This window comes from Argiope bruennichi, chromosome 8, assembly GCF_947563725.1.
Source record: "Argiope bruennichi chromosome 8, qqArgBrue1.1, whole genome shotgun sequence".
In the NCBI taxonomy this organism is placed as follows: Eukaryota; Metazoa; Arthropoda; class Arachnida; order Araneae; family Araneidae; genus Argiope; species Argiope bruennichi.
In genome coordinates, this window is record NC_079158.1 from 38,017,095 (window position 1) to 38,038,432 (window position 21,338).

General features: G+C 25.0%; 1 protein-coding gene across 1 annotated transcript; it reads left to right on the top strand.

The window, feature by feature from the left end:
- The first annotated feature begins 1,409 nt into the window (after positions 1–1,409).
- Positions 1,410–21,039, top strand: LOC129981578 (trifunctional enzyme subunit alpha, mitochondrial-like). Its single transcript, XM_056092478.1, has 16 exons — positions 1,410–1,607; positions 3,529–3,602; positions 4,886–5,019; positions 6,315–6,453; positions 8,382–8,501; positions 10,012–10,114; positions 10,206–10,328; positions 10,416–10,534; positions 10,728–10,894; positions 12,884–13,054; positions 13,158–13,380; positions 14,929–15,138; positions 16,592–16,790; positions 18,731–18,842; positions 19,324–19,414; positions 20,317–21,039. The coding sequence occupies exons 1-16, from the start codon at positions 1,541–1,543 to the stop codon at positions 20,518–20,520; spliced, it is 2,256 nt and encodes a 751-aa protein (XP_055948453.1). The 5' UTR covers positions 1,410–1,540; the 3' UTR covers positions 20,521–21,039.
- The last annotated feature ends 299 nt before the right edge of the window (positions 21,040–21,338 follow it).

Here is a 21,338-nt window from a genome sequence, read left to right on the forward strand (position 1 = left end):
CCATAATTTCAAATCCATTTTATTGTAAATGATATGTAGGCAGACAAAGATTAATCCAATTTCCTTTTTTTCCCGTCTATTATAAGAAAGCTTTGATTCTAAATAAAATTTAATGTATTACACTTCTCAACTTGGTATTGAATGATTGGCATAAAAATAAGGAAATGTATAGATTAGAGGATAGCATTTTTAAAATTGCATATGAGGTGTTTTTTTAAACAATAGGTTCAGAATCAAATGATAGCACGGGCTAAATAAGCAACGTCTAAATTTACTTGGAGTTCAAACACGCCCTTACTTCTCATAATCCAAATATATTTCGAAAATGCAATGCAACGCCATCTGTTGCTAAAAATTGAAACTAAATTTTTTTTTTCTTCTGCCATACGCTTTCCGCCTTATTCAACAACATGCCGTTCAAATTTGATGTCATTCTCATCAGTGGTTCTTTTCGTATATCGTTTCGAAACTTAAACTTTAATTATAATCACCCTGTATTATATAATATTAAACAAAATTATGTTGTTTTGAATAATATTATGCGACACCGAAAATTTAAAATTTACCTATTAAAGGATAGAAAAAAAATTAACCTTCAATTTTCGTATTGCTTCTCTCAGAAATTGTACACATTGCTCTTAATAAATATCCTGCTTAAAACAATTACAATTTACCTTGAGTTTCAAATTGGAAGCCGTAAAATTATAATTTCTCATTGGTAATGTAACTTACAATAAAAGATCGATTTTTCACTCGAAACTTTGATTTCCTGTCGTAGTAAATTAAGGAAGTATGTATAAAATCAATTCTTTTTTAAATAAAATTTATTTGTCCAAAAAAATTAATCAAAAAATTTTGATTTATTTTATGTAGTAATAAAATTTCAGTAGTAATTAAAGATTGGGCAGTTATCTGTAAAATGGATTCTATTCATCATGAGTTACTCATTTCTTGTTAATTTGACTTAACAGAAAAAGTTTTAGAGGGTTTATAATTTAGAGAACAGTATTTGGTATTCATAATATTGTTATAAAATATTTCTGAAAAACGAAAAATTTGAAACTTTCCAAATTCATAGATCGATAACTTAATTTTGATATTTAAATTTTTCTTTTTTATGAAAGAGATGAATGTTTATGATTGAATATATTTGGGTTATGTAAGACGGCGATATTGATTAGCACAGTATTTTTCGTAAAAAATTTTAGGGAAATATTTTTTTACAAGTATTTTGCTAGATAAAGCACAAATCCGGCAAACCAAAAGAAAAATACAACTATCACATGTGTAAAAAAAACCCCATATATGATTGACTAGAACAAAAATTATCTTAACTGCTAAAATAACAACAAAAATCTGCGCACGCAAACCGGAAAAGGAATTCACTTTTTCTTGAAGTTGTTCCTCTCTGCTGCTGTTTACTTCTCCCCCCTTGCTGTCTCTTGTCGGTTCGGGTGGATGAAATATTTGTCTTGTGTTGGGTCAACGTTAGGTTACGATTTTGTTTTTCGCATTTGGTTTTGTTTGTCGTTAATTAAAAATGGGGTTATTTAGATTTTCTAATGTATTCACCAGGAAACAATTTACTCAGTTAATAATTATGCGAGGTATGTATTAATTCCTCAAAAATTGCATTTTGTAATGGGTGATCTTCCAGTGTCTTATCAAGATTTCCAACAATTCACATGACTATTCATTTCAAAATTATTTTGTGTATAAAATTACCGTTTGGTAAAATAATTATACAATTCATTTTATATTTGTTTTTTTCCAAAATAAAATTAGTTTGGTGCTCATATTCCAATCGCCGGGTTATTCTTATCTTTTTGATAACAGTGTATTTGCTGATTTGATCACGAATAAATAAACCACTTTGCTAACAAATTCCAAAAAAATCCTGGAAATTCGTTAGTAAATGAATATTTTTTCTAGTTTCTGTCTATTTTAGTTACTGAAGTTAAGTAAGTCCGATTTCTGCTTAGCAGGAAATAGTAAGTAGGAAAAACTGCATCAGAATTTCATATTGATATTGAGATTATAGAGTAGTCGTCGTAGAATCGTTACCGAATTCCGTAGAATTTTTGAAGTGAATATATTTGCTTTATCATTTGAAAATACTGACGGTGAGAATTAAATAATATAATAATTAATTTTCTTTCTATTTTTTTCCCTTTACAAATTGTAAATCTACTTTCATACATGAAACAGAAAATGTTAATTTTCTGTTAACATAATTGCAATATCTTCCATATGAGAGATTATGACAATATTACTCATATTAACGATTATAAGAAGTTGCTTATTTCTTGGCTGTTGCACTAAGTGATTAAAATTACATTTTCTTGAATCAAGAGACTCATCATATGTTTCTTTAAATAAAATTAGTAAATTGTTTATTGCATTTTTTAAAGCAGTTATGTCCATAATAACAGACATATTTCCATGGGAATATAGTTTTCAGTTTTTTCAGAATTGAATTCTATCATTCTTGTGATAAAATAATTTCTTTTATGTAATAATTTTGCAATATTTTTAATATTTAAGCATTTTTTATATAAATTTATTTATTTTATTATTCAATTAAAAGTTCTAATTAAAGTCTTATTGTTCAATTAAAGTTTTTTTTGTTCGATTATTTACTTCAAAGTTTATGCTTGATATAATTCATTATTTTATGAACTTCAACTCTTTTGTTTTAAGTTTACATGTCATTAATTGTAATAGTTTATGAGAGTAGCATTAAATGTCTTAATAAAACCCTTTCTTATCATTATCATCTTACTATCTTATATAATATAACAGTGGCTTTGTAATAGTCATATGTTTTGAATAGGTTTAAGATTAAATTACATTGAAAATCGTTGCTATATGGAGGCCTGATGTACTTTAAATTTACAGAAAGCTAAATGTCTTTCTGTTAATAAGGGTGGAAGTCTGAAGGGGAGAGTGCTTACATAAATCAAATTATTTAATACATTTAAGAAATTTTGTTGATCATTTAATGTCATTTATTGAGTTAATAGATTTTATTCATTCATTTTGTAATATATTTTTATACTAAATCAAAATTAAGGAATTATTATTAAGATTAACACTATTTCAAAATATTAAAACAGCCATTTTAATTAAAATTTATTTTCTCTATCTGTATACATTTCCTAAAAATTAAGGAATCCTGAACTAATATTGTATGATATTTGCATATTAAATGTATGCCAGCAATTAATCGCCAAAGTTTTGCACCAAACTACTCACCAATAATATATCGTTAATCTTTAAGTTTTGCAAAGGCATGCTGTTAAATTAAAGGTTTGCCAATGTTATGTTGCTAATACACAAATATCTATTGTATTAATTTTTCATATATTTTTGTAATTTAATTGAAAATATTATGACCATATACTTTATTTTGGCCATAGTGTTTATCATAATTATCCTAGTTAGATTAAGAAATTCTATTATTTGTTGTCCATTTAATGAAAATTTTAATAAAATCTTTTGTTTATGCCATTATAATTTATTTCATAGCTCAAATGCATATTAAAAAAGAAATAAGAAGCAATGGTGTTGCTGTTATTAAAGTGGATTCCCCTGGTGCAAAGGTATAAAATGAATTTTTTAAAAAAATGTATTATTATTTTTTTGTATTTTCTAATAAAAAACTCTGTTAAAAAACTTAAAGTGCAGACATTGGCAATCTAAGTATATTTAAGTAAAAAAAAGTAATAATCTTACTTAAATACAGCATATTTATAATAAAGTAAGACTTTATCAGTAAGACTTTCAGATAAGTTCCTACTATTTATGCTGTATTAAATGATATTAATGCTTATATTATAAAAAAGACTTAATTCATAAGTATTTTATATGAAAGAAATTTAAAATTCATTAATACTGTTGTATTTATTATTCGTTATTGTTTAAAGTTCATACCTACAAAAAAAAAATAATAAGTAAATTGTAGATGTAAAAGTTAATTAAAGTTTAACTTGATGATATCTGCGACTAAACCAATGAGGAAATGGTGTGTACGACTTTTTATTACTATATAACAATCACCAAACTGTATTCCACGTGTGTGTACCAAACTGTGTACCGTGTACTAACTAAAATTTCAAACAAAAATTTTTCCAATATCAGATACACGTACACCATTATTTTTACAAATACGGAATTACAGCTACATACTACTCTTAACTCACAATTAGTTCTGTTTAAACTGACAGGTTACAAATTGGAATTTTGTTTTTCTTTAACATGGGTTGTAAGATTGATAAAAAAATTACAAAAATTGTGTAACTATTTATGTAAAATTATTGTACATAAAGTGAAAAATACACATTATGTACACTAATGAATATATTATAAGTAAAAATGCTACCTGAAAATATTATTTTTAAATTTGTTTTTCATAATTGCTTCTGAGGGTGGCCCAAAACCAAATAAAAGATGCAGGTAGTATTTAATTATTTCAATTGAATGATACTATTGATAAACATTAATTTTTTGGTAAATTTTTGTCAGTTAATGTTTTAAATTTGTATATCAAAGCAATAAAGATTAAAAAAAAAAATAACACCATGGTCACAGTGTCATATCTTTACTATATATTATATATAGTAAAGATATAGGCTACATATTTAAAGTTTTCCAGATTATTCTACCAATAAATATGCACACATGTACCATCTTTCATCATTACAAATTTATTCTAAATGCAAGTGACAATATATCATTCTTTGCACTGCCATTCATGCAGCATACATATGTTAATTTAAGTTTTGATGAGTTTTGTTCATTATATGTTGAAATAATGCTTATGAATTTGATAATATTTGTATGTAATTGATTATTTTACTTTAAATATTGTATCTTTTGATTGTAGGTTAATACTTTGCATCGAGAACTAATGGCAGAAGTCACCGAAACATTACAGAGCATATATTCAGATCCTAAAGTTACTAGTGCTGTTTTAATATCTGGCAAACCAGGAAATTTCATAGCTGGGGCAGATATAGGGTTTGTTATTTAATATTATTTTTTAATTTTAAAATATATTAAATTATCTAGTTTCTATTAAAATTACTATGAGCTGATCAGGAAATAAACTTTTTGCAGTACATGTATTTAGTATGTTTTGCTACAATGATGAATATTTTTCATATTTTATATTTCAGTTACTGACACAGATTATTAAATGACTAATTTTAAAATCAAGCATTTTCTTAAAATATTACCTGAATGTTATTAATTTTAAATGTATGGTTATAAATTAATTTTCAATACATTTATATAAGCTTAATATTAAAATAGTTTACTGAGTTATAATTCATTACATTTTTATACATTTTAATTCTGATTTTGTTATTTTTTTTAGCATCTGAATTTCTGGCATTTTAAACTTGAAAATAACAATTATCTTTGATGTTAAAATTACTGAATAAAAAAAGCTTAAATGTTTCTTGGTGACTCAAACATTAATATAAAGAAATATGTTTTAAGATTTCAAACTGTTACAGTACTTTATTTTTATAATGACAAAAAATATGATTAAATTATTAAAATTGCAGAAATATTTTTATTGGCAACTAGTCACTAGTGGCAACCAACTAGTTTGTTGGCAATATTTGTAAAGATTAATTTCATTTAAATCTATTGCAGAATTTTATGTTCATAATTCCTTAATAGAGTATTTTTAAGTGTCAAATTGTGACGAACATTAAAGTGCATATATTTTTATAACCTTGTATCTGTTCTTTCTACTTGAACATTTCTAAGTCATATAAATCTTGTGATGACATAGTAACAAGTAATTGTTTGGATCATTTTTCTTTTAATAAATATTGTCTTTTACTGTAATTAATTCCACTTCCTGATTTCCCATGTAAGATGCAGAGATAATAAACAGAACTTTTTCTACAGCTTTCAACAATGAATGAAATTTACATGATTAAATATCGATAAAACAATGAAAATGATTTGAATTTCATTGCAACAATTAAATATATTCTTAAATAATATATTTTTTTTTAAATTCTCAAAATTGAAGAAAAAAAAATCTACGTAATAACAATTGAAATCATTAATATATATATATATAAATGCGCCAATATCTTAATATATTAATACCAAATTTCAAACTTAAAATAAATAGTCTACTTGACGAATGTCCAACACATATATACACATTAATATTATTAGACATTTACTATTGTATAATGAGTAGTTGCAAGAAATTTCATCTCTTATATGAAAACCTAGGATTATGAGAAATTTACTTAAAATTCTTTGTACTAATAATTTTTTTCTTCCAGAATGTTACAAGCATGTAAAACAAAGGAAGAAATATGTACCTTATCTAAAGCTGGACAAGATGTCTTAATGCAAATAGAGAAAAGTGAAAAACCTATAGTCTCTGCCATTATGGGAACATGTTTAGGAGGTGGTTTAGAGGTAAGCAAGTTGTTATCCTAGTCTTTTGGAATATTCTTATGTCACTTGATGGATTTTTCATTTGATTCATACATCAATTTTAAGTTGACAATAAGTAGGACACTACAAATCACTACATCACTTGTTAATGATATGATTAATCTTATTACATGTCTTAAACTTCTAAATGGCTTAAATATCTTTTTCCATTTTTTAGTACAGAAGCAGGTTACTCTGTGTTACTTGTATATATTTTTCAATACCTACTATTAGTTCACACTTACCCTTTATATATTTATATATCTTGTTCAAATGTTCAATCATTAATAAAATACTTTTTATTCATCCACTCAAGTTCAAATACATTTTTTAAAACTTGTAGCGGATTACACTTGATGTTAATACAATTTTTTTAAATATTGATTCATTAATTATTAAATTTAATTAATTTTTAATACTTTAAATAGAGTTTTAACAGTTTGTAATGAAAATTGAAATCAACAAGCAGTAGCTCAATCGGTAAAATGGAAAGATTTCAGTACTTTTCATGTGAAGGTGAAGAATGCAAGTTCAGTTCTTGCGAAAGTAGAAATTGGCTTACATTTTTTTTTAGATTTCATTTATAAAATGTTCTTTAAATGTGAAATCTGAGAATATATATTGCTGATGTATATATGTATTGATAGCTATTTCTTTGAAATTAATATAATACCTTACCTTGCTCTCTTTTTTTAAAAATTAAATTTAGTCAGTTGGGAACAAGGATTTGTTTTGAACTGTTTTATTGATTGAATATCTTCATTTCCAAAGCATCAAACCAATAAACTTTGTTGTTAAAAGAATACCAGCTCATTCATTTTGAATTACAATGATAATTTTATTAAGATCCAAAACACATCCTTATCTGCATTAAAAGCTCATTTTTTTATTTATATTTATTTAATCAAAATAATTGCTTAGAAGATTAAAATCTTAGAGAGAGCATCATGAAATAAAATCAATTTTGTCTCTGCTTGTAATAAAAATGAATGTCTATATATGTATGTTAGTGCTCTATTGGACAAACTGTTTGACCTATAACTATCAAATTTGGCACATATATACCTTATAGTGTTGTAATGTGCATTTAAGTTGGATGTTTTTTAAAAACTTTATACAGAATTTTAATTTAAAAGGTGGAATCTTTTCTGTGCCCGATTATTGCATAAAAATAAATTTAGCAGTGTTTTAAAATTTTTAAAAATTGTCTTTTTAATGAGGCTAATTTAATAACTACTCAAGTTTTTCTGAATTCTGGCAGTTTATTTATTTGCTGTATTTCCTACAGTAAATTACATTGTTCTCCTGAAATTTAAACTGTTTTCATTGTTCCATCGAATCTATATTTGCATAATTTTTTTCTATTCTGAAAAAGCGAGGAAAAAGGAATCTGTTTAACATAACAGATTCTTTCCATAAGAAAAATGAAAAAGAAGAGTTACAATAAAATGAAATTAAGAAGATAGCTGAACTTGATATTACATTTTTAATATCACTATGCTATCATGGGATTGTTTTCATGACCTTATAAACAGAATTTAAGTAAAACTATTAAAATAAAATGGTGTTAAGGTCAAATAATTTGGTGGAATCATGGACAAGAAAATATATTTAAATGAAATAAAATATAGCAAATATTCTTAGAAAATTAGCTTTAAATATAAAACTTCATTTTCTGCAATAGAGATTATTGAATTTAAAAATAGAATTCAGTTATGTGTGTATGATTCCATTTGGATCTGTTCAATGATTTACCAAATAATTTTCATTGTGCTCTCAACTTAAGCTGTCACTGACGATAATGTTATACTTTTCATATTAATTCATTATTAATTTTAATAGTTTATCATTCATATTATTTTCCTAAGTAAGCTCAATTGTTTCTGTAACTAAGTTATTATTTTTTTAAGGTTGCATTAGCTACTCATTATCGTATTGCTGTGAAAGATAAAAAAACTGGATTAGGTCTGCCTGAAGTACTTCTCGGGCTTCTTCCTGGAGCTGGAGGTACTCAAAGATTACCAAGACTTGTGAGTTATAATAATTGTTTTGAATAGTTTTATTTGATTTTAGCCCATATTTTTATTTGGGAGATGAAAATTATACATTTTTATCTACAAGAACTTTTACACAATTCTCTTTAATATGTCCTATTTGATGTTTGTAAAGATTGAATTTCTCTTTGTATTCAGATATTGTGCATGTGTGTGTTTTAAATGACAATACATTTTTTTAGCATTTCCAGAATTTAGTTATCAGTTAATGTTATTGAATTAAATTTTAATTTCATATTATAGTGTCATTTAGTAGTAAATTTGAGAAACATTGATTATAAGATTCAATAATATTTAAGAAATTAATTATAGGTTAATGACTAACAATCAGAAAAGAATTGAAATAAAAACATTCAATTTTAATACAGTTATGGGAGTTTCTTAAAAATTTTCATTTAAAGCTCTAAATAATTAAGTGTACAGGTTGAAATCTGCCTTACCTTATTATAAACTATCCTGAATTTCCCCACTTTTGACCCCTTTCTGGTTCAATCTCATTAAAAAAACCATTTTGGTATTACAAATTTATTAATAATTATATATAATAACCTTTTTTGTTTATTATTATCAAATTAACAAAACAGTTATCAATATCATTTTTTTTTGTAATCTCTAAACCTGAATCAATACATTGATAAAAAAAAAAATAACATAAAATGGGAAATAAAGTTAATATTTCTGTAAAACTGAATCAATACATTAGTAAAAAATGACATAAAATGGAAAATAAAGCTTTAAATAATGGTAAACTATAAAAAAGTTGCTATTTATATTATTAATAAGTTTGTAATGCCAAAATGTTTTTAAAATTAAATTTTTTGCTTCAAAATATTGAAAAATAAGATTCTAAAACAAAATGCATGTACACAACTTCATTTGCTGCTTGAAACCTTAACTTAAGAAGCCTTTGGTTTAAAGTAATGAAATGAAGGCACAAACTTGAAATGTTTTTTTTATTAGCTATTGCTTAATCTTCTTTTTGATGTGATATAAAAATTTGAAGGTGCCAAAATTGAGTGCCAGCGATGGTGTAGTTTTCGACATCTGAAAAATTATGAGATCCATTTCTAAATAATTCTTGTGCTACTTCAAGTTGGGAGGTTAATGTAATATAAATAAATTGTTCCTGAATAAAATCATTATAATAAATGATGATATCTGAAAAATTATGGGGTGCTTCTCAAAATAATCCTTACTTTGCTTAAAAATGGAAGATTAATATAACTAAGCTGTTGCGTAATTTACTTGTTGATTCTTGTATAGTTTAATAGATAGATTAAATACATCTCTGAAGTTAGATTCGTAGATTTAATTGACATATTGACATTTAATTGACAAGGTATATTGATATTCTTGTTTTTTAAGTTTTAAAATATATTTTTAACTTTGTGGTTTGAAGAAATTTCTTAGGCTGCAGTTTTATAAATGTGTACAATATATAATAGTATCTATATTTAAAAGTATATTTCCTCTGAATTTACATTAGATTTCATTACCTGATGCCTTGGATATGATCTTGACGGGGAAGACAGTGCGACCTGACAAAGCTAAAAAATTGGGACTAGTAGATTTATTGGTTGATCCATTGGGTAAGTTATATATAAATGTGAAAACTTCTTTCTTGTCTCATTTACAGCACTTGATTTATTGAATAAATGACTACAATATTTTTTTATTTAGGACCTGGTATAAAAAGCCCTGAAGAAAGAACTATGGAATATTTAGAAGAAGTTGCTGTTCAAATTGCAAATGATATAGCCAAGAAAAAAATGAAAATTAGTAGAACAAAACCTTTAATGCAAAGTATGCATGATTTTTCAGTTCAATATCTGTATTAGAAATTGTTTTTATTTAGGTTTCTGAGTATTGTAAATATTTTGTTATTTACAGAGGTTTTAAATACTGCTTTGAGTTTCAAATTTGTCCGAGATCAAATATTTTCAAAAGCCAAAGCACAAGTAATGAAGCAAACTAGTGGATTGTATCCAGCACCTTTAAAAATATTAGAGGTTAGATTTCTTTTTACCAATTTGCAAATATATTTCCATTTCCTTCTTTTTCAATAATTTTTTTTGTGTTATTAATTTATTGATATGTTTAAATGTATTATTTGAATTTCTAATATAGTAAATAGATTTTAGATTTCATTTTTTAAATATATCTATTATTTCCTTGTGTAAATAATATCTTTTCTATTTAAAGGTTTTTAGAACAGGTTTAGAAAAAGGATTAGATGCTGGGTACGCTGCAGAATGTGATGGATTTGGTGAATTAGGCATGACTACTCATTCAAAAGCTTTAATTGGTTTGTATACTGGACAAACTCTTTGCAAGAAAAATCGCTTTGGAACACCAACAAACCCACCTAAGTAAGAAATGAATGTTTAGGTCTGAATTAAACTTTTGATATCATTATATTGAATGATATCAAATATTGAATGATAGTTTTTTTTTTAAAATTTATTAAGTGCTCTAAATTTTTCATAAGCAATATGTTTATAATTTAGTTTCATTTGCTGAATGTGTAAAAAATATTATTATGTATAAAAAAGTAATGTGTAAAAAAGAGGAGGAAGCTTCCATTGGTTTAAAAAGAAATCGTGATAATTATATGCTATTATTATATTTAGTCATATACTTGATGGAATACCAGTATTATAAAATTGTTTGAAAGAATCAACAAGGCCTTACTATAAAAACTAACAATACCTTAATGGCATTTATTTACTGTACAAAATAATATAACTAATATTTTCTATAATGAGCTAAAAACAAGTTAGTTTGTATACTGGTTCAATTGATGTACAAAAAGGAATAAATATTTCCTTACAGACCCATTCATTTTTGCAAGCCATAAATGTGTTATGCTGTTATTATGCTGTGTGATTAGATTTTTACTTTATTTCAATGCTAGTAATTTAGATATAATTTTTAAAAACTAATTAACAGTTTCTTAGTAAAAGGATTTAATGTCTTACAAACTATTATTTTTCTAACATATTATTATATTCAAAATAATATCTGCATTATCTTCTTTTTTGGGTTTGCTTATTATGAAACAGACAGATTGTTACTTCTGAAGTTTTTAGATATATTGACATAATTACAATTTTTTATTGAAATTCTTTCCAAAATGAGTCATTTCTAAGCTGTAATCTAAAATCATTCGTGTAAGAATAAATTAAGTAGTTTTAAGCAACAACGGATCTTTAAAAAGACATTCATTTATTTGTCAGAGAATCATGATTATAAGTAATCTGCTTGGAAGCCAAAGATATGCAGAATGCTACTTTTCATAATTTATGCACTGATAAGGCGTGCCCTGAGTTGTTTACATTATTCAGTAACAAGTAAAAAAAAATGTATTTTATTAAAATAAGATTAGTTTTTATGGCTTCCTTAGAGGCAAAAGATGTGCATTGTGGGAGACAATTTACTGATAGATTGTGCAGAAAGTTTATTTCATCATTCAGATACAAAAAAGAAGGGGGGAGGGTGTTAAGCAAGCTATTTTTTAAAATTATATTTGAGAAATTTTGAATTAAATTGAAAAATTGATTTTAATACAATTTAAACAAACCGCTAAATTTAGTAAAGAGTTATCGCATGCAATTTCTTCACTCATTGCTTCATGAAAACATTGTTCCAATTTTTTTCTAATGTGGCTAGGTATGGATTATTTGTCATGATTTGTTCTAAACTGTTGTTGAACCTCTATAAGAAATATTTATTATTGTTTTCTTCATTTCTGAATTTCTTTGTCTTCTTTAACATTCTGACATATTTTATAAATATTCTGTCTTGTTGAATTCTTTATAAAATTTTTTTGATGCAATAACTATCATATCTATTAAAAAAAATTAAGACCATTATAATTTAATGCTAATATGTAAAACACTGCTCCATATTCTTTCATATGGTAAAATTTTTTGTTTGAAAGATTATAAGGTAATGCCTGCTATTGGTAATATTTACAATAAAATGCCCCAATCAATAAATCTGTCTTTTAATATCTCTGAAATTAGATGTTAAAGCTTAGTATACTTATAGATGAGTAAAAAAAAAAAAAAAAAAAAAAATTCTGCTTGGTTTTTTTTTATTACTTTAATTATTGTATAAAAATTTCAGTTTTGTAACTTTTTAATAACAAGTTCTATAGAAACCAAAGCATATTCATTCAATTGGCTATCTTATTCAATGAGGCTTTGCAATTAGATTCATATCTTTAATTATAATATTTAAGGAAATAAATTTTATTCCCCTTTTTTTGGGACACCCTTTATGTGTTTGTGTGTGAATTTTTACTAATATTTTTGTTTATTTGCAAAACAGTTTTAATTTCTTTCTTTCTTTTTTAGAACTGTCGCTGTTTTGGGAGCTGGTTTGATGGGTGCTGGCATAGCTCAAGTTAGTGTTGATAAATCATACGATGTTTTATTAAAAGATATCAGTAACGAAAGTCTTGCAAAGGGAATAAACCAAATATACAAAGGATTAGATTCAGGTGTTAAAAGGAAAAGAATTTCCTCGTAAGTGCATAATTCTAATTTTTTTTAATTACTATTTTCTGATCTTTAAAGGTTATTTTTAGTTTTACATACTTTTACAATAATGTTTTTTTCTTTCTTGTAGACATGAAAGAGATCGGTACATGTCTAAACTGAATGGGGTTTTGGATTACAGTAAATTCAAAAATGTTGACATTATTATTGAAGCTGTTTTTGAAGATCTTGGCATTAAACATAGAGTAATAAAAGAAGTTGAACAGCATGTTCCTCAGCACTGCATCATCGCATCAAACACATCTGCTCTGCCTATTCATAAAATTGCTGAAGCTAGTAAGCAGCCAGACAAGGTAAGCTTTAAAAGAATTTTTTTCTGTTCGATTATGGTTTCAACACTTATTAATCCTATTTTAAAAAATTCTTAATAACAATAATAAATTGCTATTACTGAAAAGTTTTTAAAGAAAAAAATGAGGTTTAAAAATGTTAAATATTTTTGCTGGTAGAGAAAAAAAATCTTTATTTTTATTGAATTTAATTAAATAAAATAATTTAATTAAAAAAAGTTTAGAAGTAACAATTTTAAATTTAAAGTGCACTAGTATTTTTGTTCAAATTAAAATGATTTTAAATATTAAATGAAATTTAAAACCATAAAGGAATATTTTAAGAATAATTGGAAAGTTGAAATCTTATAATCAGTTTTTTTAACCACTTCCTTATGTATCAGATTTCTGTATCCGTTCAAGCTAAATTCTTGATTGCAATACACAATTTTAATATATTTTAGGACCTGATTATGAATTATTTGATTAAATTAATTAAATATTCATTCTATACCATTGGCATTACCTTATTATGAATTATAGAAAGTTTTCATGGCTCCATAATATTTATCAAAAGAATTATTAATTAAACTTTAAAAGGTAGATATTAATTACTTAATAAAATTCTTTTTAGTTCATTTATGAATAAGTTTTGAAAATCGTTTTATTCAGGCTAATTTTATTTTTAATCAATATCAAATATTTAGGATTTTATTTGGAAGTTCTGGAATATCTTTCTGTACGGAATTAAACTGCTTGGATTTGAATAGAAAAATATAAAGCTTTTTTTTTTTTTTCATCAGCACTAATGTAATATTATATTATTGAAATCTGAGTATTTCATAGTATAACATTATGTAGAGATGTTACATTCTTTAAGAAGTCACTTATCTTTCATCTACTTACTCATTTCATCTTATGCTTCTTGAAAGCTTTGTATTTTAAAACTGCAAAATATTTTTTTTTAAATCCTAGAATTTTAGAAAAATGAGAAATAAAGTAATTTCTGGAATGGCAGAAGAAACTTTTTATTATTTTTAGTAATTAATTTGAAGGTAATAAAATGTGAGTCTTTCGTGAGAAATGAAATTTTTGCCAACATTTATTGAAAACTTATCTTTTGAGCCATAAATGTATTCTTTACAGGGCTTTTTCAATATTTCACAAAGGATTGTGCAATTCCTTTCTGTTGTCAAAACTTTCTTTTAAGCAGTTTTAATATTTATGTCTATGGAATATAAATATTTTATTTTGCATTTAAACATATGTTGAATACATGTTTGATTGGAAATATCCAGTTATCTGTGAATATTATTATTCAAGCAAGAGCTACCTTTTTCTTTGTATTTTAATTTCTATTTATGAACAAAATAATAAAAAAAATAAGTCTAGAAATAATAATTTTAAATTTAAAGTGCACTTGCATTTTTGTTCAAATTAAAATGATTTTAAAGATTATGAAATTTAAATCCTTAAAGGAATATTTTAAGCATAATTAGAAATTAAAATAATATTTATATCTAATGATAAAATATCTTTGTTTATATTATTGTTTATTTCCTTTTTTCTTAGGTCATTGGAATGCATTACTTTTCACCTGTGGATAAAATGCAGCTTTTAGAAATTATTACTACTGATACTACCTCAAAAGACACAGCTGCAGCTGCTGTTGATGTGGGCCTGAAACAAGGAAAGGTTGTTATTGTAGTAAAAGATGGTCCTGGGTTTTACACAACACGAATTCTGGCACCCATGCTTTTTGAAGTAGTTTACTTAATGCAGGTGAGTACATAATAGAACTTTGGATTGATGTGTTATGGTATATTGGCTCTATTCAACAAATACCAGTATTGAAATACTTACATTTGGCTCTAAATATTAGCACTCTATGCATTTGGAAATTTCTTGTTATGTCTATTTTTATAACTCATATATTTATTATTATGCAATTCTTGTCATCAAATGGCTTTAATATTTTTTTTTCCAAACTTAATTGAGTTCTTTTCTGTTCTCACAATAAAACTATTATTAATATTTTATTGGTTAATTTATTCTTCCTACTTTAACATAAAAAAAAATATGAACTACTGAAGATTATTTCTGCATCACACTTTAAAGCCAATTAGTTGAAACTTCCATCTATATAAAATGCTGTTCTTTAGCTAATAAATTTAAGAATGTTAATTATGATTGAAAATTGATTTTAACCTTTTCTAGGGCTATGTGAAAAATGCTTCTTGCCAAATTCATCTCAATCTACGTATAAAATTATGGCAGTTAGCATAAGTTCTAAAATTTTTCAATAAGACAGAAACTTGATGCTTCAGTTCCTTATCTCACATAAAGTGGTGTGTCTTGATTTCTTATTTAATTATTAATTAACCAAATTATTAAATTAAATTTATCTAATAAGGTAATTGAACCACTTTGCAGGAGTCAGTCTCAATCCTAAAAATATTTTAATATACCATGAATAGAAAAAAGTAGCTTTTTAAAGATGCAGGATTTTCTATTGATATAAAGAAACTGCTTCTATTTTGAAAATTAGCTATTTTTGAATTGCTCTTTCAATGTTTGTAAATGTGATAAAAATGTTGTAAACGAGAACAAATTGAAGAAAGAGTTTAATATATTGTAGTTTTAAAATCTTGGTAAGGAAAATTGAATGTTATCTTAAAGATGGAAAAAATATTATTTGTATAATTAAAATAATTGTTACCAATGATTTTTAGTAAAAGCTTTACAGAGTTACATTTTTTTTTTTTTTTGAAAACTCCTGTAAAGTTACTTTAATGTTTATTGTTTCATTTGTTTCACCTGAATGAGATTCAGTGGATTTTTAAAATCTTACTGTATGAATAATTAGCAGATTATTCATATTTCTAATTTGTACTGGTATTAATTTAATAATAAAACTTGAGATTCTGCAAAAAATATTTTATGAGAAGGCATTAGCAATTAGCATTTTATAGGAAGATAATCTTATTGAATGAATATTTAATAGATTATTCATATTCTTATTAATTTAATTTAATATAATTCTTACTAATTAGTACTAGTATTAATTTAATAATAAATCATAAGATTTATCTTTAATTCTGCAAAAAATATTTTATAGGAAGGCAATCTTACTGTATAACTAATTAATAGATTATTCATATTCCTAAACTGTTTTATATTAATTTAAAAATAAAACTAGAGATTTATCATTAATTCTAAAAAAAATGTATTATAGGAAGGTATTAGTCCCAAGAAACTTGATGCAATAACCAAGCAATTTGGATTCCCTGTTGGAGCAGCTACATTAGCCGATGAAGTTGGTTTGGATGTAGGGGCTCATATTTCAGAGTATTTATCCGGTGTCTTTGGAGAGCGCTTTATTGGAAAGACTAACATTAATGTTCTGAAGGATATGGTGTCAGCAGGATTCTTAGGTAATAAATTTATGTAGTTTCTTTCTTTTTACCAATTTAGAATTATTATTTGAATTCTGGGCTTATTTATTTGTATATTTTGTTTGCAAGACATATTTTCTCTTTCTATATTAACACTAAGTGGAGTTCAGATTCAAATTATCTATTGAAAATTACTTCAGTAATGAATACTGTTTCAAAATTTATCGAATTTTGTTTTCATATTTGTTATGATAAAAATTCTTCATACCGCACAAATTCCTGTTTCTCACATATGGAATAAAAAGCTCTTTTTAAAAGACACATTTGTTAGTATATAATGGTTTTAAAATTCAGTAACCATTCTATGTTTTAGATGCATTGTTTTTGAAAAATTGCATTGCATATTTTAAGTCTTATTTTGTTAAAAGAAATACTTATGCTCTTTTGTTAAAAAGATGCCGATGTATTTTATTCTGATATCTCTTGACCTGTCTTTATAATAACTAATTTATTAAGTTATATCAATAAAATCTTAGGAAATTTTTGCAGATGGATTTAAAAAAGGTTGAACCTAAGTAGATCAGCTAAAAAAAAAAAAAAAAAAAAAAAAAAAAATGCATGTCTATAAGGATTAATCAAGGTCAAATTCAAGCCAACTAATGTTTCATAATTATATTAAATGCTTTATGTGATACCTTCTTAATATTTTCCTTGATATAAGATAAAAAGATGTTATATAATCAGGAAACTAATTATCTAAGCCCTTCTTAATAAGAAAACTAAAATCATAATGAATTCCATCTATGAAGATAAATCAGTTAGGCTTCTTTTTTATTTCCTAAAAAAATATGATAGCAAGTTCTTTCTCTTCATATTAATCCTTTCTAGCAGCTATTCACACCATCTCATGAAACTGATCTTATCGACCCTTTAAGCTTCCTTTTATTTTTCAGTGTATTTTATAGTTGATTCAATCTCTTGTAATACTTGGCTTCATTTGGCTATTCCTCAAGTTATTCCATTGAAACAACAGTTATTTTTCTTTTTGTTACTATTAAAAAATTCTTACTGTGAAAGACACAAAAAATCTGATTAAAACACAAAAATATATAGAAAATTGAAATTACTCCATCTAAGGATATTTAGAGACTAGCAACAGCTAGTGTGTGAACGTTAGGATGCCCTACCTTGTTATCTTTTACATAATGAAATAAATGCCCATCTAATGCAAAATATATTGTTCAGTTTATTTTTGTTGATTCAGAAATGAATGCTGGATAAAACTCTCCTGTAAATTTGACCATAAATGCTTCTTGATGCTTTATTAGTAAGATACTTTATTAGTAAATTATTACTTTATTATTGATACTTTATTAGTAAATTATTACTTTATTATTGATACTTTATTAGTAAATTATTACTTTATTATTGATACTTTATTAGTAAATTATTACTTTATTATTGATACTTTATTAGTAAATGAACGTAATCCTCATCTGATAAAAACAATTATAGTATTCAGATTATTCATTAATAATAGTTGCAAAATTAAACACTGGCATAAATCTATAAAGTATTTGACATTTTTAATTTAATTAATTTGAAACTGATTGCTGATATTTTCACCAGTTCTCTGTTCAGTTTTGTGTCTGCAGCTTTTTCAATATCTGTTTTTAAAAAATTGAACAATGGTTCATGATAATGAGACATGTCTCCAATTTTCTTCCTCATTATTAGTCACTGAATTGAACAAGAAATTTCATATATATCTTTTATTTATTTGCATTAAATATTTTTAGAAATTTTAGGCATTTTGCCATATAGATAAAATTAATTGATATATAAGGAAACAAATTGATATGTAAGAAAATAATTTCCAATGAAACTTAAATTTAGCAGTTATGCACTAGTGTTTTTGATATTTTTAGAAAAAATTATTTCCTAAAAAAATTTTCTGATTCTTGAATTTGTTATTTTAGGTCGCAAGTCTGGTAAAGGATGTTTTGTGTATACTCCTGGAGTTAAAGAACGAGATGTTAACATGCAAGCAGAAGAGATTATAAAAAAATACAAAGTAGCAGCTCCTAAAGAGTAAGAATATATATATTTTTTAATGTGTGCAAAAATTACTTCATTTTTTTTATATTTGTTTAAAAATGGAAACTACATATTATTAAAACAGTGTGCATGCTTCAAGTATCAGGCTATTTATTTGGCCATTTTATAAAGGAATAAAGCTAAAGAATTCTTATTGTTTTTTACATAATTGCAATATCTCAAATTTCAGTAGACATTCTGTAATTCTAGATCAAAGGCATCGTCAAGATCACTAGAATCTTAATTAAATTTTCAAGTTTTTTGTAGTATGAATTGTTTTTTTAATGTTTGATCCATTTTGCTTATAGAAGTATATTAAAATTGATTAGCCAAGTTAATAAATGATGTTAAAATTGTTTATCATATTAAGTTAATTATGCCATTTTTTTATAAATATTTCTTGATTACATGAGCTATATATTCTTTCACATTTCATTTCAAAAATTTCAGCATTTATTAATTTTTCTTAATATAGATGCACTGATGAAGAGCTTCAAATGAGATTAGTTACAAGGTTTGTGAATGAAGCAGTACTTTGTTTACAAGAAGGAATTTTAGCAAATCCTGTAAGTATAATTATTTACTAATTCTAAAAAGAATTGATTTTTTTACAGATTCCTTTTATTTTTGTTAATAAAATTGTAATAACTTGCTTATAGAATGTGATACATTGTTTAAAAATTGGGTAACTAATGTATCCTATAGGGAAATATGCAATTTCAAAATTCCTGTATTTTTATTAACTTTTTTAAGCAAATTAGTCTAAAAAATGGGGCATCATTTTTACGGTTTTCTATTAAAAAGCTAAAACTTTTCATTTTGAACCCCCCCCCCCAAAAAAAAATATATTGAATCAGTAGCATCTTGCTTCCTTTCAGAACTACAAATTGCATGGTGAAAAACAGCTACCTTCATAGGATTAATTTTATATGTTCAAAATGCCATTTATTTTTACTTTAATATGGGATTGTTTTATGTTCTTAAAGATTAAAATTCTAATGAAATCATTAGTCATATTTATCCAATATGCTTCATGTATTTATTCATAATTTTATATAAAATTTGAATTCATATATGAACATTTCAAAATGAACATCTCACAAGTATTCTCAAATAAGGACATTACCTATTTAGCATTATCTCTAATTTCTGTTCTTGAAAAATGTAGTTTTGTGCAGAAAACATGTAACATTACCTTATATGAGAGCTAATATAATGCTACCTGCTTCATGGTAGCAGTATATTTTCTTCTCGCATAAAAGCAGTTTCAACTTTTTTGATATTTCAAATTTCAGTAACTCGAATGTTATAAATTTTAATTTTTAGCTAAGTTTTGTATAAAATAAAATGACTGCACAAACCTACCTTATTAAATTATGCTTATCAACTGATCACCCATTGTATTTAATAAATTTTTTTTTGTTTCACTATAATTTGATTAATTAATGAATACTTTTTCTCTTTGCAGTTGGAAGGAGATATTGGTGCAGTATTTGGACTTGGTTTCCCACCATTCCATGGAGGTCCATTCCGCTATGTGGATACTTATGGAGCAGATAAAATTGTACGATGGATGGAACAGTTCCAAGAACTGTATGGAAATCAATTCACACCCTGCCAGCTACTCTTAGATCATTCTAAGGATTCTAGCAAGAAATTCCACAAGTCTTAGTGTATGTTATAATTACTTAAATATCAAAAATTGGAATATTTACAAAAATTAGCTATAATTTTTATTTTCAAATGGCAGTTTTATAATTTTTCTTTTCTGATGTTGAAATTTATATTATGAAAAATTTTACAATCAAAATCTTAACTGTATTATTCAGGGTCATAAAATTAGCTGCATTATTTACATATATTTATTAAATACATATCTGTTTCCCATATTCAGCACAAAAAGTGAAAAATTATTAAAGGGAATCAAATTTTCTTATATTTACCAAAGACTTGGCTTTGTTATTTTAAATTGGCTTATCTATGAAGAAGGCAGTTTAATGCTTGTAATGGTTTTATGTTTTTGTTTCTGAATGTCCTAAAGTTGTGAACAAATATTTGTATTGATAAAATTTAACTTGGAAATTTTTAAGCATGTACATAGCAAATAATATATTGAATATTTTATAACATATTTTTGTGCTGATACTGAGCAATATGTGTACAGTTTATGAAATAAACACTTTTTACTATTTTGGTCTCTCTTTTTGCCAAAACTGAAATTTTTTTATCACAATTTATTTTTATGTACAATAATGGCCAAAATTGTAGAAATTTTATGAAAGTATTGCATTTTTTAAAATTTAGATTTAATGGCTCATAACAATTTTACTAAGAGAAATACCATAAAATTTTATATTTTAAAATGGTTTAATAAAAAATTTAATAACGGGTTTTTATATTAGAATAGTAGGAATAATGATATTTTCACTTATGGCAATTAAAACTTAGACACAATTGATGTTAAAGACTACCCAACTATGTCACATAGAG

Bases quoted from the DNA above. Each gene is read 5' to 3' on its own strand.
- LOC129981578 (XM_056092478.1), top strand. From the start codon at position 1,541: ATGGGGTTATTTAGATTTTCTAATGTATTCACCAGGAAACAATTTACT. The intron at 1,608-3,528 runs GTATGTATTAAT...TTTATTTCATAG, and splicing joins TCAGTTAATAATTATGCGAG to CTCAAATGCATATTAAAAAA. The intron at 13,381-14,928 runs GTAAGCTTTAAA...CTTTTTTCTTAG, and splicing joins CTAGTAAGCAGCCAGACAAG to GTCATTGGAATGCATTACTT.